Here is a 25,651-nt window from a genome sequence, read left to right as displayed (position 1 = left end):
AAGTAGCACACAGATCTGAAGCACTACATGCTGCAATTCATTTACAATAATAGCACTATCATTTATGTGCAAATGAAATAAAAAAACATAAACATTGAAAGTGCTAGTTTATATTAGGTCCCCAATTAGTTTCTTTTTCTCGCAGTCCTTCATTTATGGATGATGAAAAAGAAAGAAAGAAAATCACCGATCAGGCCAAAATGGAGGAAGAAAAGAGAAGGAAGTTTCTGACTGATGAAAAGAAGTGGGCAGTGAAACAATCAACAATCTAATAATGCTGAATAATGATAATAACTGTTTCCTTTTTCGATGTAAATAAGGTCATCATGTCAATAACCTTCTAATATGATAAAACATTTTTCTAATCATGAAATAAGTTATTCCGTGATTTAAGTAGTGTTGTTTTATGCAGTTTTCTTGCCTTATCCTAGTGGATAGGATCGTAAACTACTATGCAACACTCTCTTTTAATTAGAATTTGAAATAATCTTTTGCTATTCCTTTACTTTATTGGACAGTTATTCTTCATTACAATGAGGATGGCCAAAATTACAGTGTCACTGTTTGTTATGAGTGGGAATAAATGTTATTTTAACTACTTTGTTCTGTATTTCGAAAAGTGCAGTCACCACTCCTGCCTCACTGTGGCAAGATCCAGGGTTTGAGTCCAGGCTAGAGGCCTCTTTATAAGCAGTTTCCACGTTCTCCCTGCAAGTTTTTGTCATGTACTTAAGGTTAATTCAGGATCTTTCAAAGTGTGGGAGGATAACTCCCCCACTGAGCTAAAAGCACTGTGCTCTCTCATTTCTTGCTTTTCTCTTAACTTTGTATCCAAAATAAATATCAATCTGATCTCAGACGTGATGTCTCTCGCGTGTTTTAATCATCTAGTTTGAACTGCAATAGCAGGCATAAAAAAGCTTAGTTTGTTAGTTTTATCAGCAACATAATGTAAGACCGGCTTCACGCTGTTCAGAGCCTTTCGCTGATACGATTCATAATGGAGCAGACAGTCACAGTAAATGGTCTCCGAGTTCAGTAAGCATGTAATAACGAGGAGCTTCAGGCATTTACCCAGCAGGGTTTGTTCCTTAAGTGATGATGTGCACGAGCAGGAGGAGGAAAAAGATCCACTCGAATCACTCAGACGCGTTTCAGTCTTCTCTTTAATTCTGCCTCTCTGCAGAGGAACATTAGAAGACCCCAGCACCATGCCATTTTAGATTTTCGTTTTTGAACAGAACCTGCAGGATCTTTCATTTGTAACCCGAGTTCTGAATGATTTGAGAGCTCCTGCAGGGATTTGGACAACATACAATGTTTTCATTGTAGCGTAGTATCGACATCAATGCTGTCCAGTGTGAGACTTCAGCTTTATCTATTGATAGTAGATAAAATTTCTTATTTTATTGTTACAAACCTAGGGTTAAAAAAAAACTATCAAGTGTTGTCTGCTATCAGTTATAGCTTATGTATATACTTTCATACAATAATAGAAAATCTGTGAATTCATCATTATCATGAATTTAAAGCTCTTAATGTCCAGCTGTAATCCCAAAAGATTACAGAAAAAATGTCCAAATCTGTGACCATGAAAAATGCTGTCTTGCACAACAATTAGTGTTCACAACATCAACTTGGTTCCAATATCGCAACCATTTTATTAATACATTTACCTTCTGAGTCAATATGTGCATAGAAATAAGTGAGAACATTTTTTAAGCTGTGATCTCACAAATGACATTTTGATGTATGCAGAGCACATCCATAAGGGTGAAAAAAATGAGTGAATTATGTGATTGAAAGGGAAAACAGAAAACACACATCAAGAATAGACTGTTTAATTATCAAAACGGTATCGCATGTACAATTCCCTGAAGAAAGAAAGAGCGATTGATACAAACGGCTAAATGGAGAAACCATTCCTCCCACTTTGTTTTGATCACTACGGGAGAGTTTGTGAGGAAATCGTGTTGTTTTGTCTGAAGAGCTGCTGAAAGATCTCATCACATCAGAGGCTCATCAGTCACCTGCAGAAGGTTTGTGGACAAAACTCCTTCATCTCATGAAGAACAGCAACCATTTCATTTGATAACAACAGTATATGAAGAGAGGAAAATGGAAGACACCAGGAAACAAACACCACATGATTGCTGCAATTGAAAAACCTAAGTAGCAACATGTAAAAAGCAGAGTTCCTCCCGGAATCAAGCAGGTTTTAAACCACGGAGCCCTTTGCAGACTGAAGGTTCTGCTGAGGCTCAGAACTCCTCCTCCGCGCTGCGGCTCTTGGAGGTCTTCAGCTGCTTCAGACGCTCGATGCACTCCTCCACGCTGCGCTCGCCGTGGACTTTGTTGTCCCGTGTGCGAACGTTCACCGTGTTGCTCGTCTTCTCCTTTTCTCCCACCACTTTTTTTTTTCCCCCGGCGGCCGAACACGTATAAGAAGACAAAGGCGAGAAAAAAGAAAAATCAATATGTGGATTGACAGCAAGTGAGCGATGGAAAGGGAAAAAATAAAAATAAAGACAGGAATGAAAGGAAAGTGCAGAGGCTGACCCAAGATGAAGTTGTACTGCGCCAGCTGTGCGTTTCTGATCTTCTTGTTCAGGGTGCAGCCGGGGTCGAGGTCCACGTCGGCCATGAAGCCGCTGCTGTGGAAGTCCTGTCTGACCTGTCAGGTTCACCAGAGGAGGCATCACAGTCAGAACGGCTCAGCCTCTGGCAGACCGACTCAACAAATCGCTCCTACAGTCGTGTTTGGACAGACTTTCAGCGAAGACAGATTGACATTTGATTACTGCAACCATGTAAACTAATAGTTTGATGAACAGATACAGAAAACTAAGACAATTATAACACAAAGCTTCTGCGCCGTCAGCCCAGCCTGCAGATCAAGTCCTGACCCACTGGAGCAGGTGCTGCAGTCGTCTTTAAGCTGCTGTCGATAAAGTGGAATCTCACGGCTAAACTGAGCTTGATTACAGCTTGTCTGACTGCTCCTGTCTTTTGTCCCATTCGGCCCATTTTTAACGTGACTGGATTTCTTCAGCGGTTTGTTTTGACCCACTCTGACTTTTTAATGGGGAAAAAAGCTACACCAAGATCAAATGCTCCTTAGTTGGTGTAAAGCTGTTAACCTTAAATAGAATTATAATTTCGATGGGGCACCAGAGAGCGGCAGAAGGAAATATAGGGGGGTCTCATTGGGTCAAGCGAACTTTTTTTAAATGTTATTTTCAAGAATAGAGCCAACCAAGTCTCACTTCAAGCGAACTTTTTTTAAATGTTATTTTCAAGAATAGAGCCAACCAAGTCTCACTTCATAACCATAATCTAAATGAATGTTGCGATTCTGATGTGAAGTCGAGGTCGGAGCTTACTTTCTGAGCGTACTCGTCACAGGTTGGTCCCACCGGTACGACCATCACCTGACGGGGAGACAGCCACAGCGGCCTGAAACGGGACGGGACGCATTAGCATTTAGCTGAACAGCCCCAACGCCAGCCAGGCGGAGCCCGACGGAAACCTCTGCAAATATTTACAGCTTCAGAGGCACAGCGTTTGCATTTCTCTTTAAAAAAAAAATATTGACGTCCAAACAAACGTCATGCTCAACATTTTTAATCAGACTGTGAACAAACCATTTTCCTCCGTAGTTCTCCGTCAGAATAGCGATCATCCTCTCGACTGATCCCAGGATGGCTCTGTGGATGATCACTGGTCTCTTCTTGTCGTCTCCATCATGGCTGCAAAATCAATTCAAAGATGAAAACATAAGAAGCATGAACTGAAACAACAATCCACAAAAACCACTTAATCACTGCTCATTTTTGTCAAGTTGTGCTCACTTATTGACATCTGTCACACAGTTTCACGTCTTTTCAAGTTTATGAAAAAAAGCCAAAAACGTGTAACACACATTAAGATTTGAAGACTCATTTATTCCAGTTAGCAGAAGGCTTACCTGACGAAGGACAGATTAAACCTGATCGGGAGCTGGAAATCGAGCTGTATCGTGGCGCACTGATGGTATCGACCGATGGCGTCCTTGATTTGAATGTCAATCTGCGCACATAGACGAAGGGCACACGTGATCAGCAGCGGCGCTCCCGCCGTTTCACAGTTTGACGGCGTGGTTACAGCGGAGCGCGGCTCACCTTGGGTCCGTAGAACGCTCCGTCGCCCGGGTTGAGGACCCACTTCTCCCCAAAGTCATTCAAGCTGTTCTCCAGTTGCTGTGAAAAATAAACAATTACTGCTTTTGTGGCCACGTCGATCGGAGGTAAACTGTGGCGCTAGCATTTAGACCTGACATTTTACCTCATCTGGAAGCAATCAGTGAACTGAGAAAACCTTTAAGCGTCTCAATAATATTTTACGGTTGCTTGTGGGAATTAATGAGGTGAGACAAACACGCAGGAAGCTCAGCTCCAGTCGCTGTGCCAGCTCTTACAAGAAACTTTTTCACTGCACCGAATGTTCTACCTCTGTGCGCGCACAACATGAATGAATTCACTGAACTTATTTCAGTGAGAGAAAATCCACCTGAAAGGTCAAGAAAAGCGGCCGTACAGCGAACTCTCTTTAAACGGCTGTTATTATCATCCCTGTTTTGTGTGACTAATTGCATTTGTCACCCCGTCTTTTTTTTTTTTTTTTAATTACCAGCCACTGAGAGCACATTTAATCTCTCCCTGTTCCTGTTGGCGGCGTCCTATCGGCTCACTGCAAAGTGTTTAAAATTTAAGTAGCCAGCGCGACCACTGGGTTGACTGATAATCACATAACACATTAAAAATGATTGTCCTGAAGCACCCGGGGCAGCATATAGACGATATAAAAACAGGAGAACAGATAGAAACACCACATTTAAAGGCTCAGAAAACACCCTAAAGAACTGTGTTTTCAGATTATGAAGTCTGGAGCCTTTTCCGTCTTTTATCCTGTATTTACTCGTCATTACACTGTGTGCACAATTAATTAAGCACATTTGCATTTTGAACACATGATTTTCATGCACATTTTCCAGCTACAAGCTGCTTTACCTTAAATGCTGATCAGACTATAGCGCGCTGGGTGTTGTGTGTTTGTGTAATGAGGGAGAGTTTAGCCTCAGGTGATCAATACCCTTCATCACCGTGTGGATAATTCTTGTTTTCGTGTGAATATAAAATGTTTTCTTTTCCTGGAAGTAAGTTTGAAAGATGTTGGTTTATCTTTTCTATTCAGCTCAAGCGGTTTTACGTCACAGCACTAGTTCCACTGTCCAATGCTTCTTTCTTGACTTAACATTTGTTGGTTAAAGCGAGAATAACTAAATATATGCACAACGAGATGAACAGTAAAAATGTTTAAAATCATTCTGCAAACAAAGCCAAACTCTCAGTTTACTGTCTGGAATATTCAGGTTTATAAACATTTGATTCTGACCAAGAGCACCGTCGTGGTTCAATAAGATAAACTGTGCACACACTGTAAATGTCAGGGCTGTTTCTTCCTGTGAAATTGTACGAGATGAAATAACAAAACCTAACATTTACAGTGACAGTGAGGGGGGGAAAAAAGCGAGTGTTTCTATTGCTTTTGAAACTTCTCAGAGATTTTAACACCAGGCAGCTTGAAGTAGATTAAAATGACAAATCCTATGCCAACACCACCACCACCACCACAAAAAGAGGACAATCAATATGATAAAAATCAATGAGCTGGAGACAGCAAAGCACAAAAAGCGTCGGCCTCGTCTGTAAGATGAGAGTTTCCAGCAGCACACAAAACAAACAGCTTAGCGGCTCCAATCCAGTCTGGAGAGCAGGTTTAATATTTAACTGGAGAGTCGGCGTCGCCTCTATGATCAGATCAGGAGGGAAACGGTTGTGACAATCTGACACATGCTTTCTGACTGTCAACAAACGCCTTCTGATCCAGCCGGAGCCCGACAGTGAACGACTGTCTGTACAACCTGCACGCCCCCCTGAGCTCCAGAGCCACTGATGATTCCATGCAGCATACATGTGGCACCTTTACCAACGACTTACACGCCCAGTTGTCCCAGGGGAGGAGCCTGCCGTGTCTCATCAAACGCTGGAAGCCCCCAGCAATAAAGACTCATTATTGGTCGGAGCGGCTCGATCACTCCTGTGATTATTTGTTCGCGTTCTGCTTTAAACGCGAGTCGAGCAAATGAAGGACCGAAACCCTCTGATGTAAAATATGGAGCTGGTCTTCAGAGACGGGGGGGGCGTGATTTGAAAGAAAAGGCACAGAGTGACAGCAAAGATGTGTTGATGGATTCTCTAGAGGAGGACAAGCATTTTCTTCTTCAGAATTGATGGCACCTCTAAGAAGAAGAAGAAAAAAAAAAACTCATTAAACTATAAATGTTCTCTGGGTCGGCAAATCTCACTCTTCCATTCGGCGGGTGTGTGGAGTGGCTCCGGATTTTCCTTGCTGATAATATCATACATCAGCATCTTTATTCTCCAGCGAGGCTTTACGCGAGAGCCGCTCGTATTTTCTAATATACAGCCTGAGAGAAAGAAGAGGCTTTCTGATTACCTTCTCCGCTTGGTCCCAGACCTCCGGGTCTCCCAGGAACTTCTCTGGCCGGGTGGAAAGGTTGAGCTTGAACGTGAAGCCGAACACGTCGTACACGGTCCGCAGGAAGTCCAGGCATCCCTTGATCTCCCCCTCAATCTGCGGCCCATAATAAAAACATAACAAAATTTGTGCTGTCCATCTGGACGCGGTCGCAGCGCAGTCGTTTCCGGTGTAATGGCCGCTTTCATCTTAGTTTGTGCCAGAATTACAAAGTAATCAAATTACACGAGGAAATCAAAAGACGAGAGAAAATCTGATTTGACGATAAACCTTCGTGACACGCGGCAGACGAGCGGCTCCGAACAAACTCCGAAGGACATTTAACACTGAGAGGAGAAGACTGGCAATATTTACACAGTTTATTGCATGAATCGCCTGAACAGTCTCACTGCTACATGTGTGATTCTTCAGAACAAAAGTGCAAAAACCTCAGTTCAGAAACTCATTTCTAAACCTGTTTAAACCTCCACTGGCAACCCGCCGTATACGTTTCAGCTGTGTGGGGGATAGAATCATCACAGGGGAATGAAATCTATTTTCCTCTCACACTGATTAAAGCTACATCACCGAGCAGATTGAACACAGCGCATCGTCAAACGTACTTTACAATCCAAGCAAAGAGGAGGCGGCAACTCTCACATATTTAATGTCACACGAAATAATGTTAAGGTAGGTAATTCGATTTATATTACATTTCTATTCTTATATTTAATCTGTTTCTGGTCTTCCATTTACCATTTACCATTTATTGGAGCAGCAGAATTAGAGGTATCACATTTAGCTCCAGATTTTTGACTCGACATGAACTCAGCAGGCGGTTCGCCTCACCTGGTCCATGGAGCAGAAGATGTGGGCGTCGTCCTGCTGGAAGCGCCGCACGCGGGTCAGACCGGTCAGAGCTCCGGAGAGCTCGTTCCTGTGCAGGACGCCGAAGTCGGCCAACCGAAGGGGGAGCTCTCTCCAGGAGCGAGGACGGTGATCGAACATCAGGCTGACGCCACGAACAAGCCAAAAAAAAAAAAAAAAAAAAAAAAAAAAAAAAAATCGAGTTAATTCCAACTTTTAGCTATCTCAGGACTATAAATAGCTGTTTTAGTGCAGCTCTAAAAGCCTTGACTTTCATATTTGATTTCACCGATCCTCAATACTTTGATAAAATGTGTTTTGCAAGCTGAATCTCGATTCCAGCGTGATCTACGGACGGGCTGCCTGAGTGGATGGTAGGAAAATTGGAACAGTAAAAAGGAGATAAAAGATGTGAATACAAAGAGCTGCAGCCCGGCTCTTCACACTGCAATGCAGCATTGAGCAGTAAATTGAACTGGGTCACTCGACGACTGAAAACATGGCAGGAGAATTGGTCCATTACAAGCTGAGCTGAACCGGCTGACAAACTACTGGAATGGTGAAGTAAGGAGGCGATTCACAAAGGCTTCAGAAGTAAAACACTGTTTTATAGAGTGACAACACAATGAAGACGCTTTTCACTAAACACTGGAGCCAAGTTAAATGTTTTGTCTTGTGAAAGTTGCTCCGATGTAACAGTAAAACACAGTTAATGCTGGAAAAAAAAAAGCTATTCTTTAGTCTTTCCTGTGATTCCAAACACTTGCTACATGTCTGCGTCCACATTCTTTCAGCTCACAAGCAGAAAATAAACGTGAAGAACCAGCGTTGAATGTGACAGAGGAAGAAGTCTGACCAGTGTCCGGGGCAGTTCATGGGCTTGAGGGCGAAGGTTTCCTTCTCGGCCTCGAAGGAGAACATGTTCTCGCTGTAGTGCTGCCAGTGTCCCGAGGTCTGCCACAGCTTGCTGTTGTAGATGTTGGGCGTCACCACCTCCTGGAAGCCCCTCTTCCTGTACTCGCTCTGTCAGAGAAACCGCAACATGAAACGCAGAAGAAGTGACTTCTCAAAGTGACTCTACTCTATAATTCAGCTCCAAACAGGCGGTTTCAGTCGGCGCCTGGGGACCCGCTGATAAGCAATGTATGCAAGTATAAAATGGTAAACAACTCTGCAAAAGCGAGGACTTTAAAAAGCTAACTACCAGCGAGGGTGTTTATACTGCTGCATGCCGGCACCCCGGTCTGTGTCTGCGTCTGCAGAGTGACAGATTTCAAGAAAACAACAAACTGAGAAGTCATTATTAAAGTGCTTTAATGCAGTTTGTACTGGTCTGTTCGGTTTTTACATTCAAACAGAAACTTGACCAAGATAACAAGAATAAGCATAATGTGATTTATTTTAAATCATGACTCGCTGCAAATATTTTGAAGGTGTTTTGCTGCAAAAACAGGAATTGTACTTTTTAAAAAACAAATCTCATTACTCAAAATCCACTTGGTCACAAATCTGTTTCACCACATTCAAGTGGAATTGTTTGCAATGTGTCTTTTTATTATGAATGCTGCGAGTCAAGGAAAAGAAAGAGCAGCCTTAAAACATTAATTTTGTGGCTCTGCGCTGCAAATCAGATACAACAAAGCTTTTATTTACCGTCGCCAATCATCTGTCTTTGCATGTTTTAGTTAAAGTGTTCCTCAATAATAAGATCCTTTATGATGAAGTTTGAGTTCAAAGCAGCAGTGAGCAATTTTTTTCCCATTGTTTGTTCAACAAAGAGTGCTGGCTTATTTAGTAAGAACTTATTTTTCAACAATATTCTACCTTGTTAAATTGTATACATTATTTTCTTTCCTTCTGTCTGGAAGTTTCACTTTTTCTCGCTTTTTCTTGCGTCTGAAGGCACAGTGGCCGATCGTTCTCGAGACTGACTTACTCTGATGAACTCGATCAGGGTGTTGTAGATGAAGGAACCCTTGGGCAGGAAGAAGCAGCTCCCTGGACTCAGGTCGTGGAAGAAAAACAGGTCCTGTTCCTGTTTGAGAAAAACATGCACCCTCGTTTAGGTCGGCCATCTTTTACTGGTTCCAGTTTGAAATATAAAAGCAATAAACAAGAGTTTGCCTTTGTGCTAAGTCTCCTTTACAACTCGATTCTTGTGTGATCATTATGGCTACAAGAGACACACCCAGAAACACATACCTTGTTATAGTAATCACTAAACAGCCGTCACTCGCTGTATGACGTTCAGGTATTGTTATTTTAAGCCAAAGTTGGTCAAAAGGAATTCACTTTCATCAAGTCTTTCTTCTACTGAAGTAAACAGAATGTGTACTTTTTTGTAAATCTGATCATTGAAATTAATTGACACAACAACATATTTTTAACAATTCATTATTATGAGGGAGCATTTGGGGACCTAAAAGTTTAAAAGGCAAGCATCTGTATGTCTGGATGGGCAAAAGGCTTTTCTTCTCTGTAGTGCAGGATACCAACATCCTGTAGTGCATCCTGCTCTTTTAATTAAACAAAAAATAACTAATTTACCTCTATTTCATATTCATTTTGCTGGCAAATTAGTACCAAGATGTCCTCAATACCCCGCCTCTGCTGCATGCCTGCAGAACAACTCCAGCTAACTCAGCTTTTTTTTTTTTTCCTTCACATTTCAGCTCTTACCCGGCCCAGTTTGCGGTGATCTCGGTTTTTGGCCTCCTCCTGAAACTTCTCCCATTCTTTGAGCATTTTGGGGTCAGGGAAGGAGATTCCGTAGATCCTCTGGAGGGTTTCCATGTCTGCCTTCCCCTCCCAGTAAGTGGACGAATTCTAGCGCAGCGTGAGAAGACGGCGTTAGCTTTCATCTTTCTTTTACGCTCCATCACGTCCCACGAGGATAAAGCATATGTTAACGACGCACCAGAAATGAGGACAAATGTGCCTGCTGCTCAACATTCAGGGCGCACAGAATACTACTTAAGAAGCTACCTGGCCAAACAAAAACAATAAATCTACACACACACACACACACAGTGACAAAATATGTGTTTTACATAACACACAGCACTAACCTTGTGGATCTTAAGGGCCTTGATTTTTCCGGTGTGTCTCACATGAGGGCCCCGACACAAATCAATCAGGGGACCACATCTGAAACACAGAATATTTACAGATGATCCATTTACATGTCAACACTGACAGAGATGTAGAATCAACACGAAGCCTTCGACATGCCTCACCTGTACACAGTGGTGGTTGGAGTGGTGACTTTCTCATTCAGAATGCGGCATTTGAACTTGTTGTACTAAATAAAGGATGAGAGGTGACGCTCAGGTTGTTTATATTACTTTCTAGAAGTGTGTGTGTGTGTGTGTGTGTGTGTGTGTTGGTTTCTTGAACTACCTTGAACATTTCCAACAGAGTTTCCTTCTTTATTTCCAGCCTCTCAAACGGCTGCTTCTCCTTGATGATTTTCTTGCACAAAGTCTCCAGTCCAGGGAAGTCATTGCTGGATACGCCTCTGTGCAAAATATCAAGAAGAAACTGAACAACAATAGCCTTTCCACAAAAGGAAAAAAAAAAAAAAAAAAGAGGGAGAGAGAAGTTTGAATTACTATGCAAAATGTCTCCACTGCTAAATTTGGTCTGCTGCAGTTTCCAAAAGGGCACAACGGATGTGACCAGATACGCGAATAGACCTTTTGTCCACTGATGCAATTCTCTGTCTTCCCGAAACTGACAATCTCGGCCAAGGATGGGCAAATACTTTAAAGTCCTTGGCTTTAGGGCTTAGGCAATGTCAAAATATCCTTGTATAAAAAGCACCTTCAAGAATGCCATTAGCATAAAATGACTTCATTAGAAGAGGTTGTAGAATTAATTAGACAGGACTCTTCAAGCTCTCCTGCAGCCTCAAACAGGCAGAAATGCATCTGTCGACGAGAAAGGTCAAGCAACAAAGTTGTTTACCAGGGAAAAAGTGTTGGGAAATTTCTGAGGGTTGTCTCGACACGCTCTCAAAGCTTCACTCAAGTAACCTCCTGTTCTTTGATTTGAATCGATTTTGCTCTTAAGATTTGGACCCTGTGGGTAGATGCAGAGAGCCGTTGTTTGAAATCCACACCCCAAAAAAGAAAAGGAAAAAAAAAAAAAAAAAAAAAAGCCCTAAGCGTGAGAGTCAGAAGCAGGACCGGCAAACTCTAAAAAGTAATGCAGAGTACTGATTCCCATCCTTAATTTTACCCACAACTCCAAACCAGAGGCTGGTGTGACTCACTCGTTGTTGTCCAGGAACATGTCGTAGTAGAAGCCGCTCTCGATGGGGGGGCCGTAGCAGAGGCAGCCTCCGTACACCCTCTCCATGGCTTCACCCAGGATGTGGGCACTGGAGTGCCAGTACACCTGAACAGGTACGTTAATAACATCAGCCATTAAGTGTGTGTCCTCACTGCCATGACTCACAGTGCAGGATAATCATAATAATTAAAAAAAAAAAAAAAAAAAAGGTTCAATTGAGCAACACAACCTCTAGAGTCTAGACAAAAGAGCAGGAACTTGACGAGCTTACCATGAAAACTAAGCAACATTTTCTTCCAATAAATATTGAGTACTTGGCATAAGACGCACCAAGAGCTATTGCTTTTTAAGAGACTTGATGATTTTCACCATCGTTTCCATACTCTCACTCACGCCTTAACATTTCTGTGGCTTATCGCTTGATGAACCGCAATGCTTTGAGGTTTATTGACTGTAAACTCCTCCTCATTGATCATATTAACCTTGCACGCCCAGGTTAGCCAGCCAGATATACATATCGATATGTGTTGACACGCTGAGTGCATCAATAAAGAGCCGCTAAAGCAAACCTGGGTAAATCTTCAATATGTGAGGAAATCATTATATTTTAGTTATTTTTATGCTAAAAAAATAAAGAATAAATGAAACATAACAAACAGGTCTGCCATGCTATTTGAGTGAAAATAGACTCCAGTGTGGTTTCAGTACTGCAATCAGATGATGAAGTTGTGATATGAAGCGCCGAGACACAAAAACACATTCCAACACGACATTGATGTGGACTTACAGCTTGAGCTTCCTCGTCATCAAATTTGAGCAACTGGAGGCTGCAGTCGTCCTCCAGAGGTCTGTCCAGATCCCACACGCCGTTGTTTACTTTGGCAATCACCGTGTTGTCGGCCAGGCCTTGACTGCACCGTAAAACATGAAATATATCGCATCAGAACAATGTACAGGGGCACATATATATGAAATTAGATTTATCTATTGCACTTTCAAACCTGCTGTTCACACACTCAGAGATTCTAGGGGTGTTATTCAGCATTTTCCAGACATAATTGATAAAATAAGACTATGTGTCAAAAAGCTATCGCAATAGAAACAAAACAGTACCACTAGTATTCATTTTAAAGCAGAGGTAGCAAGGTGTGTGTTGGTTAGTTAATGATATACTGTCCATAAATAATGCTGTGTACAGGACAATGCTTAAAATAAAGTTTTCTCTGTTTAACCACCGTGAAACAAAGACCCTTTGACATCTGTGCTTGCACCAGATGAACCGGAGTCACCGCACTGACCTGATTCCACAGGCCACCTGGTACGGGGTGGTCTTCCAGGACTCAGCCTCCACCACCTTTCCATCGGGCAAGGTCACCTTGATGGGTTTGCTGTCCTTTGCAGCCCTCTCAGCCATCAAAGCATCATGCTCAGCTTTCAGCTTTGTGTAAAGACTGAGGCGCTCGTCAATGTACTGAGGTGGCGGTGTCAGCTGAAACAGGCGATTTATAAATGAATGCGAGCCAACAGAACATACTGTAGGGGTTTATATTACATATATTATCAAGCCCTTTTTCTAATGAACAAGTTTACTGAAATGTTAGCCGAAATTAAATTATCGAGCATATTATACATGCTTCATTTTGAGCTTTTTATTATATTATTATTACTATCAGGCTGAAGGTAAAGATGAAGTCTAAGCTTGATATTTTATTTTGGATTGCTACAATATTTCCTATCAAAAAAATTCAACTGTATCAGAGTGGAAATCATATAATTTGTGCATTTTGTTTCTTGAATGACTATCAGTATGTGATGTTCAATGCCCATGAAGCTCGAGATTGGCCGGGTGGTGATATGTGAGCAAAGAATGGCAAAGGTTTTGAACAGAGATGCACAATGACTTGTAACTGTGTGAACAGGACATTATTACCCCCACTATAAATAGTATAAACTTTCAATCATCTAAATTTGCAACTTACTTCACCCTTGCCACCAGAGTCCCCAGCAGCATTTTTAGCCTTCTTCTTTCCCCCGTCTTTACCACCTTCAGGTCCACCCTGTTTCAGAAGAAGACGAAATCTTTACTCAAAAAGACAAGTGAAGTAAGATTTTCAGTGTGATGTTTTACTGAAAGCATGTTAAAAGGAGCACATGTGCATTTAGTAATCTTAGAATAGTATGCTTGATAACCATATTGATTTCTTCATCAGGCGTAATATCATCAAATCATAACATTTCATAAGCAAGTGATGCAAAGTGTTTACCGAGAGCCTCGTGGCTCTGAGCTGTCACACCCTCGATCAGTGTTAAGACACTGGTGTAAAAACAGCTCTGTATTTGCAAATAAGGTTTTAAATGATATAATATATCTAATTGGTGCAGTGGGTGCGTGCCGATATAAAAGGACCACACAAATGATCAAACAGCACCTCAAATGCTGATCCCACTTCAGTCTATTCACAAATAAACACAGAAACAATAAATTAAGAGAGTTCTGAATGAAGTTTGGTTGAGAGCGCAATCTGCCCGTCCTAGATATAACTTCACCAGAACAGCCGACGTGGCTCTGATAAGAGTTATCTACACACTATCTTCCCTGCAAACACATCAAACTAAATTAAGATATCGAGACTGCCTAATCAATAAAACTAGCACGAGGTTTTCATTAAAGCTCGCTGAAACTTTAGCACACTAGCACCGGCGGCTAAATGACAGCACGAGCCTCACTACAGGCTAAGCTAGCCGCTAGCTGAGCAACACTGAATGGGCAGACTGAAGGAAGCATTACCTTTTTCCCTCCGTCCACCTGCAGCTCGCTCATTTTCTCCACGACGGCCTGCTCAGACATGACAACTTGATGAAGGGGGAAACTATCGCAGAGTGTTTGGTTAATGTACCGTCAGCAGACACGGTGCCGGTGAGGTCTGATGACGTACCCGGATGTTCTGATGCAACATTACCGAATAAAGAGGAGGCGCCTTGTTTGACTTCAGACTGAGGACGACTACATACAGTACTATAAGTACAATTTCTACTACCTACCGACTCCACTCCTCTTTTTATTTATTTTTTAACTTTGTAATTTATAATTTATCAATAATGTATAATGTGTATATGTATAATATAATTTATAATAATGTAACTTTGTAAACATGATCAAAAGAAATTAGTGGACTGTAAAACTGATTATTATTTAATTAAAACACACATGTCCTGAGCTCTTTTCTGCACCAAACCATAGCTGTAGCTGTTAGTTGCAGTCTGTATTTAAGCCAAATATTTCAAATGAAAATAGTTTTATGATTCTAGTATGTGTTTTTTTGCATTGATAATAATGTATGTTTTCATTCTTGAAGGCAACTTAAAATGCTTTATTCGGTCTAAATTAGAAATTAAATAGCCAATCAATGGCTCAAGAATAGCTTAAAATATCTAAATGAAGTAATGATAGAAATACTGGTAATTTGTATCCTGATTAGCAAATCACAGTGAGTTCCCTTTTAAAATCTTACTGGGGAAAAATTGTTCTGACTCGCTCCTTTTAGAAATCCCAGCTTTAACAAAATACTTCTCTGTGTTATTTAATATTAAAAACAAAACAAAACAAAACAAAAAAACTGCTGTGGTTTGGTTGGAAGAGTGGTCATCTCACAATCAGGATATTGTTAGTACAATTCTCATCTCCCCCTGTCAAGGTCTCCTTGGGCCAGACAATGAACCCCACATTGCTCCTACTGGATGGGTTGAGCGCCATACGTGGCAGATGCCTCCACTGGTGTGTGAATGTGATTGATAGTGTAAAGTTCAATAGTTGTGTTCAAATAGTGTAAAAAGCGCTATATAAATGTAGTTTATTTATCATAACAATATAAACAACAACACAGTAACCTAAAAAAACTAAAAAACTGAAATTATCTATATTTCACAGTTTGTTTGGTTTTTTTTAACATTTTGAATAATTCACTAAAAGGACACGCAACAGTCATAAACCAAACGGAGACGAGTCATTCCTGCATTGTGTGTCCAGCTACATTGTACTGCATTACTTTAGTGTCTTGTTAGATTTCAAGTCTTAGGTGGTTTTCGTGGTTTTAGTGGTGTCTTTCCATGCTCTGTGTCTCATGGCGATTGAATAGTTTTGCATCTTTTTATTGTTTTCTGACTCTCACTGTGTGGTCACTTTGGACTTATGACTGAATTGTGTCATCTCTCCTGTTTTGCGTTTCTATTTTTCCTCTATTTTGACGTAATGGTAGTTATCTTGAACATTATCATTTCTTCTTCACAATCCCCTGTCTTCCTGGGATCATTTTGTATCTGTTTGTGGTTCTTTTTAAATCCTGTTGGGTCACATTTGCAAGATTAGGAGTCATTTAGCATCTCTGTACAGCCATTTTATGCTTCTTTATGGTCTTTTAAGCTTTTATGTCTTTTTCACATCATGCCTGGGTTATTGTGTGTCTCCATCTGGTCCATATAGTATATTTGTGGGATGGGATTGGGAACTCTATGACTTGTGGGGCTCGTAGATGTGTTCACTAATTTCTTCTATTCTTAATGAGGCTACAACAATTAGTTTTTCCCAAAGTGGAAAAACTGGTGATTATTCGACTCAGGGATGGCCAACACAAAACAGAAAGATGTGTCTTGAATAATTCTAAAAATAGCATAAGCAGCCCATACCAGCACATAATTAATGTTGAGGACATCATTTTGCTCGGTGGTAGCTGAGGCCCTGATTACTGTAATCATAGCTGAGTTGGGGAAAAAAAAAAAAAAAAAAAGAAAGAAAAAATGTTCCGGGAGATTCAGAGGTTTGATTCTGTGAGCAGAGAAGGGGGTGTGAGCTGGTGACTTCTGGTGATATCTGAAGGCTGGTAGTGTTGACAGCAGCTCTCATACTCAGAAGTGGTGCCAGTTTCCATTATAAGCATCTGAGTGCACTGTTTAACACACCTCCAGCCAGCGAGCAAGCTTTGAAGTGTCGAGTCTGGTAAGATTGGTTTGAGTGGGACACGCACACAGACGGTGCTTCGTGACACATTGCGGGATACAACAGAGTCGCAGCACAGCTGGATGAAAGCATTTCTGCCTTTTCTTCACATTTCTTAAGACGCTCTGAAACGACTGGAGGATTATAATCCCGGCGACCGTAATTCTGATGCGGTTCCCCAGAAGGGACATGAGTAAGAAGATGTATGACCATTGTTGCACTCAGAGAGATCAGAGCTGGAATCCTTTTTTTCCTCAAGTTTGCTGAGGACTTTCCATTTGTCCACTGCTGCTGTTTTGTCCTCAAGGCTCACAGCGAAAATATCATAATCAGAATTTACAGGGTTTTTTTAAACACATCACTTTTGTGAAAAGGAAAGATGCTCAGGATCTGCCACCAGTAGTTGGTTTCTGTTGAACCATCAGTTGCCAGTAGCAACCACTGCTTCGCCACATGCAGTTTAACTGATGTTGTTGCATTCAGATGTTTTTAATCTTTGACCGAGAAAATCTGAATAAATCTTTCTTTTATGCCACGCTGAAGAGGAGAAAAAAGAATCACTTGCTGAAAACTGTCAAACAAATTTACATATTGTCAATAACTGAACAAATATGAAGGGGAAGGAACAATAGGAGATGCTCTGTGTCTGTATAATGCAAAAACACGCACACACACATACACACACATATGCAAGCACAAACAAAAAATATCTTAATCGAGTATTTACACATTGTGGGGTGAATGCACGGATGTCATTGAAAGTCACAGCCGTTCACTCAGTTCCACTCAAGTAAAGGTACAAAGGTACTGAATGTCTTTAATTACATATTTAACATTCTCCTGACTTTAGATCTCTATAATTGAAACAACGTCAGTGCTGTTGACAGTAAAACTTCAGAGGCTCACATTTATTTATCTGTTACTGAAGGTGCTTCCAGCCTCCTGCGTAATGCATAATCATGAGCCTTGACTCATTGTGTGCAAACTCTGTTACTTCATGAGGGAGCAGGGTGATTTACATGAAGGCTGTGCAGCTGACATTTAAACCCGCACTTTGATTGACTTAATTCTTGACAGGAAATTAAAGCAAACTTTTGTTGACATACTGTGTGTGAAATTTTGAGGAATATATTTGCTCGATAGTTTGAAGCCGGGGTCATTTGAACACACTCTGCACTCAGCTTTTGCATTTGCTACAATATTTGACTACTAATAACAATGAAAGCCTGCATTTTGGAAACCTCTGAAACGTAGAGAACTAAAAGGATGTTTGTGCACAGATGTCTTTTTGGTTTCTACTACCTCCACTTATCAAGCCTTTTTTAGAAATGCAAAATACACAATTTCCAGCCCTTATGTTGGAAATTAAGTAGCATAACCTTGTCGCAATATGTTCAACACATTATTAAAGCATATCCGTGTGTGTTTTAATCTTAAAACAGGCTAGCCAACTAATCTACACATAAAATCCACATCCGCAGCATAATCAAAATAACAAAGAACAGATTAGTCTCGTTACTGATTACAATCATGTCACTGATTGCTCTGCTCACTGAAGGGAGCATCCGATGGTATGTTTGCCCTATATTCTCTTCCGCCTTGCTCGAAGGCGTCAGACTTCAGACAACGTGTGCATTTCAATTACAATCAAGCAGTGGTTTTAAACTTCTGACTCTCTCTGAGGGAATAAAGAAGAAGTGGAAGCTCGCCCCACCATCCTGCTGTTCTCGGCTTGTTGTGAAGAGAGGGAAGTCTTGAATAATTAACCTTCCAATACTTGAAAAGTCAGGCACCATGTTGTTTTTCGTGGTTTCGTCTCGGACTTGAATTTAGATCCATATACAAGCAGCAGACATGAAAAATGTGTGGGAGATTCTGTACAAGAAGGTCGAGTTGTCTTATATTTGTATACAGATGTAACTGCACATGCACTTGTAACTGCTGGATTATGGCTACATCTTTATTACATGCGATGATGACAGTCATTGGCAATTCATGTGGGTGACGATAAAGTCTGTGAGAACTTCTCTTAGCGGAAGTACCACCACTCTCACCCTCCATAAATAAAACTGTGTGTGAAAGGATGAAAAGTCGTGTGAAAAACACTTAAAGGTGTTCCTTTTATTTACAGCTGGAAAGTGAGAAAGAAATGGGATTGAGGCAAAGTCCCTGTAACAGTGGATTTACCCAGAGAGTCCCTGCTGTGGAGAAGATGAGATTTATATGCCATGTCTGTAGTCATTTTCTAATTGAACTGAATATTTTATATCGCCAGCCATTAGGTGTCAGTAGAGAAACCTTGCAAAAGGACAAAGCTGTGAAAGCAGGAATGCACTAGCAGTCAGTCTCCCACACTCTGCCTTCCACCTGCAGCTTGCACTCCCCCACAATCCAGCAGCTGACACTGTCACCTCCTTCACTGAAGTTTTGATGTAACTAGCATTTGTCTACAGGTATCTCTGGAGATGGCGGCTCAGAGCTCCTGCCTCTTTCACTCTGCCTCACATTCAGCGGAAATTGCAGAGGCGAATACATGATGGGATTTGTTCCAAATGCATCATAAATATTTCATTCCACTGTGATTTTTTTTTTCCCAAGCAGTCTATGAAATCATCATTTGTTGCCACTGTCAGTCACTTGAAACATTCATTGTTTTTCTTATATAACACAGAGATATAAATGTTAGTGGGAAAAAGTCATTACAAATGTCAAAAAAGCTCAATAAAATGAGCGTCGCTAATTTCCACTCAAAGGCCACATGGACCAGACCAAGCTTCATACATCTGACGCAACGAAGATGCAAAATCTGCAGTTATAAAGAATGAATGAGGACAGATGATAACAGCAGCTGTGGGAGCTGGAGGACGATGTAGAGAAAACCCCTAAAAGCATTTGAAGGGGTCACCAGCACTTTAAAAACAAATCCAGATTTAATAACGCAGGTGAGTAAAAGCATCCCTGCAGTGCGTTTCACATAAGCCGACCATGGCGTTCTTCCAAGGGCGCGTTCCAGGATGAAAAATCACCGGGATTCAGTATTGGAAGAGGCTGACTCCGGGTCAGGGAAGAGGGGAGGGGGGATTCATCGCTCACCCGGACCAGACCGACAACCATCTGCCGCACAATCCTCCATGAGATGTTGTGATCGTCCCCCAGGCACTTCCTCAGAGCTGTCACACTCCTCCCACCGGAGGTCTTGACATCCCCTCCACATTCATGCTCACTCACAACTTCAGAGACATTACATATACACCACTGCCAACAATATATAAAAAAAATCAAAACTCAGACTTCACTTTTAAAAATTTACATTGCTTGCTTGATTGTTCGGGTTATCTTGGGCCTCCGGAATGAGAGCGCGGTGACCTGCCATTGTCCCCTATGACCAGAAAATTACTACTAGATTGTTAATCACAGGTGTTGGAGCGAGTTATCTCCAATCTTGTGATCAGCGATTCTAACCTCAGTGTCAAGGTGGCCTTGGGCAAGACAATAAAAACCCAAGTTGCTCCCAGTGGTCTGAAAGCACCCTGCATGGCACGCGTCTCCTCTGGTGTCTTAGTCAGTCAGTATACGTATGTCATTGTAAATAATGTGCAATAGATGAAGTTCATTATAAGCATATCAGCATTAAGTGAGACGGGACATTTTTAAACCTTTTTATTCCGATGCTGCTCCCCTGGCAGGATTTGGCATGCGTGCTTAAAATAGCCATAACTCCTCGAGTGTTTTTGATATCCCCAAGATTAGAAACCTATCAGAAAGCAGAGAAATCAAATTTGTGCCAGTATATTAAGAATTATGGTGGCTCCCAGGATGTCTGCATTTTAACGTCCAGTCAGAGAGGAGACTCAAGAGCATGTCACACATTTATGACATGAGCTTCTCAGTAAACACACACATAATAAATAAGTGGAAGAAGGTTGAAATTCCATTAACAAAGGCAGAATGGTACAAAAGAATCCCGTCAATCTAGTAACAAAAGGACTGAATTGAAACATGCAGCCTTGATTACTTTTCCCTCTTGATAATCACTACTTAACATTTCTGTGTAAACCTCAAAAGCATTTCAACTTGATTCCTCTTGAGGGCTTTAAATTACTAGTACGAAGAATGGTGAGAATCTATGGTGGTCTGCACATGTTCCCACCCGCTTCTCTCCCTGCGCCTTATACCTGTACCAGTTGTAATGTTTTTTTTTTTTTTTTTATGTTAATTGTTTTATGTTATTCGCTTTAGGTAATTGCTTTGTTCGATTTGTTTGTCTGTGTCTTCCTGTTTGCTGATACCCACCCTGAACAGGTCGCTCTTGAAAATGAGACCCTGGGAATTAGCTGTATGAACAAAGGTTTGAATAAAAATAATTTAAAAAAAATAGATGTCTGCTCTTTTGCAGCAGAATCAGTAATAACAAAACTACTAGTGTATTTATTTACTCCAAGTGGTTTCTTCAGTTAAAAATAACCCTAATATGTTGTTTTGCATGACATGATTAATTAATTTCATACATATTTCTAAAACCAATATTCTGTATTTCTTAAAGGAAACAGAAGCGCAGGGAACTTGCCTGGGGTTATGATATTTTACCAGTTTTTTTGTTTTTAAGTTAAAGTTAGAAAGGCTGTTTTCATGCTCAGAAGTCTGACAGCTGAGAGCAGACTGCAAAACAAGCATCGCATTCAAAAGCTACATTGTCCTAAAATACACAAAACTGGCAAACAAAGAAGATTTTTAAAAGGCAGAGTGAAATTTTGAAAAGTTCATCAAAATTGATTGTAAGCTGCAAACTAGTAAACACTGTTGATCTGCACTATTCTAATTTGCATCTGCAACAGTGAGCTATTGTTTGTTAATGGATAAAATGCAAACTGATGTCTGTGCCTGCTTGTTTTTCCTTCCCGAAAAACACATCAGTGAAAGCTCCTCGGACTGCACGAAGACTAATATCATGCAAAGAAACGGTTCTTCTGATCTGCATCCACTCCTCTTCATAACACACGCACGCCCGCACGCGCACGCAGGTCTGTTTCTGGGTCGTTTGCCTTCCTCTGCTGAGCTTCCTGCAGAGTTTCTAGTTCAGACAGAGGTGCTCCCTTTGAGTTGGAACTGGAATGCTGATGCACATGAATCAGCCCTGACAGCAGTCAAATGAGGCACAATAAACAGGAGAGGGGGAAAAAAATAAAAAGAAACTTTTTCAGAGGAGCAGGATAAAAAAGTGTGTTCTCAAAAGTGTTTTAGCACTGAGCTCCTCTTGTTTTTATTCAAGGTGATTCACTCCCATAAAATGTTTCCCTGCTTTACAGCGAAGGCGAATAGAGATATGAAATATTCTGCTATATTAAAGTGAAGCCTTCCCATTCCACTGCATCCATTTAAGTGGCTGCCATCAAACCATGTGAGAAATTAGGTGTGGCGGTCTGCATATGCCTGCAAAAGACCGCAAACCAATGGAAATGAAGTCATATTTCCGTTTGCAACATTTCCTCAAAGCTTTAAGAATAGGTCATATCCCAGTCGGCTGGCAGGGGGTCCAGATTACGGCGCATTGCCACATAATGTCAAGCACATCAAGGGAAGCCTGCCTTTTTCCCCTACCTGGTGTGCTGCAGGATTGAGGATAAAAAGCAGACTCAGAATGATAATGAAAAAGAAAGAAAAAAACCCAAAACAAAACAAAACCACACACATCAAGGTGCTAAGCTGTTTTTCCCCACATGCATTTCGGGAAGAAATCAGAATCAGTCGATGTGGAAGACAATAAAATGTACATCCCATCACACCCAGAGGAAGGCTTTTATTGGCTTCTCCCCACAGCCAGGGGTGACGGCAGATCAACCGGTCGTGGTCGGTGCGAGCGGGCAGAGACAGAGAAAGAGCGCGATAGAAGGATTAGGCTGGAATCGGGTGCCTTATCGTTCCGTTCAGTCTGCTGTCTCAGCAGCAGTAAGCAAATTGAAACTAACAGGATCCGCTGTAGCTACTACCTCTTCACAGTAATGTGGGAGCCAAGCCGGGCCGACTGTCATTAGAGGATTACACTTTATGTCCTCTCCTCCGCTGCTGCCAAAAGATCCCCCATGTACTTAAAGGAACAACCCTGCCTGAAACAAAAATCCCATTATACATTTGTTAATATGAGGATGCCTCCTTTGACAGAAGCCAAGATTCTTGATTGGAATGTTTTAGCAGGAGCTTGTTCAGGCTTTCAACTTAAGCGGCTAAATTATAGCCCAAATACTCCCAAGATTATGGAAATCCTCTTGGGGTACTATAATAGTGTTTGGAAAAAAAAAAAAAATCGTCAGACAGACTGATGAATGCTTTGTATGTGGTGACTGTAATGGAATCTATAGCTGACGGCTGGTGTTTCCCAGCGCTGGCGGTGCGATCATGTCACGTCTTTGTCGCTCACAGACAGCGAGTTGTTTGACGACCTGAATATATGGCTTTATATAATGTGCGGTCGCAGAGGGCTGGTGTCAATCCCAGCTGGCTTTGAGCCTGGGCAGGACGCACAAGTCCATCACAAAGCAAACACAGGCAGACACACACTCACACTCACCAGCTGAAATTGTTTTTTTTAAACTGTGGGAATCCCCAGACACAGAGAACATGCAATGTGAATCTGGGTTTAATGTGTATTTCTTATCATACTCATACTATTCATGCACAAGCTCATGGTACAAAGGCAATCGCTCCTTGTCAGCATTGAGGGGAACAAAGAAAAGGTTTAGAGGTGTCAGATAAATGTCATATATAGCGCAGTTTGATCTCAAGTGAGCCGGACAAATGAAATGATAATGTGATTGAGTTGTAATGGAATTTCACCTCCTGGGGCGAAACACTGTGATTTTTTTCACTATGTTGTTTATTTGCAGCATTTTGCAGCCTCTAGCATTCAGGTTTATACAAATTCACCCTCACAGCATGACTTTGCTGATAAAGTCATTTCTTGGCTAATTTTTAGTTTGAATCACTGATTGATCAACTTGAGTCGTCGGGTTATGTCCGACTTTCTCCCCAAAACACTGCATTCCCTTGAAAATAAATTAGAAACATGACTTGCTTTTAATGGGAAAACCTCAGTCAATGTTTTTCTCATAACTTCACACTAAATAATTTTATCCTGCAGGCCAGATTGAGCCTTTGATGGCTGCTTTTAACTGCTGGACTATGTTTTTGGCACTCCAGATTTAGAGAACTGAGAGAAAAAAATAACAATAACCATGAAAAAACAGATTTTTCAAGTAACGTGGGGTCAAAAAAACCCTTTCTTTTCTGCGATTTCCACCTAGTTTCACGTGTAAGTGATGTATAAATGCCTGGATATATTTGCAACACTTCACTCGATCGCTTGGACGATGGAGGCCTTTGATTTTCAGAACTAACTCAGTCAGAGGAGTCAGAGGTTAGTGATCATTTGGAGGGATCACGATCTGCTCTTATGCTGCTATTTTCTTACTTTGATCCACTAAAATCAGCTAACAGAAGGTACTATTACCACAACACAGTGGTAAAAGCAAGTTTGACTCCTTTTGAGATCCAAATATGTTATACACTTGATTTATTCACTTCAAGAACCAACCTCTTTGGATGAAACAGCTCATTAGAAGCTTTAAAATAAGAAAAACACCCTCTCATCCTCACCGACCTACGCTCCAGCACGACTTCCTCTGAGTCACTGCCGCGTCTTTGGGGAGAGCCCGGTAAGAAAGCCCCAGTGATTCACACAGGTAAGCTGTATTAATCTCACAAGTCCTCATTTCAGTTTTACAAATTGAAAGGCATCCAACAAAATCCAGAGTGATCATACATTCATGGGTATAGGGAGCGTGAAATGGAATATTTTTATTGTCAGCCTTGCGGGAGCAGCAAAACAAAAGCAAGACGTGACGCCACCCGTCACCGAGTGTGAGGCAACTCTGACCTTGAGAGGCTCTGTCATGTGGACATCAGCGTGAAAAATGATCCAATTACCGCCTGCCTCCCCTGCAAAACACCGGCAAGGTATCAGCTCCAGGCATATTAATGCACACTTTATCAATTATATAAATAACAACGTGAAAGCCTTTGCTCAGAATTATCTCCTGCCAGCTGTTCAGACACAACTTATTTTTTCTTAACCTTCAATTTGTCAAAATAACAGTTTTTTTTTTTAACCAATTAGCAGTATAGAGTGTAAGTACCAAGTTAATCACTCAATTAGATTCAAGTGAATAGTGCTGATGGAATATCTAAGTTTAAGAGAATTTGTTCAGCTGTGTACATTTGTGATTACATCTAAATGTATTATTTATTGAAAAAAACTCATCTGAAATAAAAAGGATTCTTCATGATCTTACTTCATTTGGAATTGTCCACATTGTCCACATCGATCTTAATTTGGCCTTGGATGAAGGAAACCTCATGGGCGCTTCTACGATCTTTCAGTTTACACAGATTTCTTGCATTGAGAGACGTCATGCAGAGGAGCTCAGATAAAATAATACAGAGAGATTCGATGTGCAGCACAAATACTTATAGCAAAGTCTCAGCATTGAAATGTTCATGGATATGTGGATGGGCTGTTATTGAGTTGGCAATGAAGCAATGAAGCAATGATGAATTCTGATTGGTCATTTGAATGAAAAAGACTTGAATCAATCCAGCTTTTGCCAGATTTCTTGTGTGGACGAGCTTTATGACTTGCTGGCCGTGCTGAATGGCAGAATAAGATCTCTGAAAACATTAAAGAATTTAAAAAACAAACATGCAGACAAACAAAGCCAGATGCACAGTCATCATACTTAATCATAACATTACTATATATTACATCCTTTCAGCAATGCAGAATGTCAATGAGGGAGTCCAAACTGCACCATGCAGTGAAAGTAAGAACACATTATCATTTGGTGTTTCTCAAAGTTCAGTGATAGT

At 41.1% G+C, this 25,651-nt stretch overlaps 1 protein-coding gene across 1 annotated transcript; it reads right to left on the bottom strand.

Moving 5' to 3' along the window:
• Nucleotides 1–1,821: 1,821 nt before the first annotated feature.
• On the bottom strand, nucleotides 1,822–14,672 carry tars1 (threonyl-tRNA synthetase 1). The gene is made up of 19 exons (XM_030105348.1): nucleotides 14,528–14,672; nucleotides 13,719–13,796; nucleotides 13,038–13,228; nucleotides 12,527–12,650; nucleotides 11,720–11,844; nucleotides 10,846–10,963; nucleotides 10,683–10,747; nucleotides 10,515–10,593; nucleotides 10,126–10,272; nucleotides 9,383–9,481; nucleotides 8,303–8,469; nucleotides 7,429–7,591; nucleotides 6,559–6,696; nucleotides 4,161–4,238; nucleotides 3,968–4,068; nucleotides 3,645–3,749; nucleotides 3,384–3,456; nucleotides 2,560–2,674; nucleotides 1,822–2,410 (listed from the first exon to the last, which is right to left on the bottom strand). The coding sequence occupies exons 1-19, from the start codon at nucleotides 14,585–14,587 to the stop codon at nucleotides 2,262–2,264; spliced, it is 2,175 nt and encodes a 724-aa protein (XP_029961208.1). The 5' UTR covers nucleotides 14,588–14,672; the 3' UTR covers nucleotides 1,822–2,261.
• Nucleotides 14,673–25,651: the final 10,979 nt, after the last annotated feature.

The sequence above is a fragment of the Salarias fasciatus genome, chromosome 12 (assembly GCF_902148845.1).
Source record: "Salarias fasciatus chromosome 12, fSalaFa1.1, whole genome shotgun sequence".
Taxonomy (NCBI): domain Eukaryota; kingdom Metazoa; phylum Chordata; class Actinopteri; order Blenniiformes; family Blenniidae; genus Salarias; species Salarias fasciatus.
This window is presented reverse-complemented; position numbering and strand designations above follow the sequence as displayed.

Excerpts from the sequence above, each read along its gene's own strand:
- tars1 (XM_030105348.1), bottom strand. The coding sequence starts at position 14,587 with ATGTCTGAGCAGGCCGTCGTGGAGAAAATGAGCGAGCTGCAGGTGGAC. Across the intron at positions 11,845-12,526 it reads ATGACGAGGAAGCTCAAGCT|GTGTACTGGCACTCCAGTGC; the intron begins GTAAGTCCACAT and ends GTACCTGTTCAG. Across the intron at positions 10,594-10,682 it reads CCAACCACCACTGTGTACAG|ATGTGGTCCCCTGATTGATT; the intron begins GTGAGGCATGTC and ends TCTGTGTTTCAG.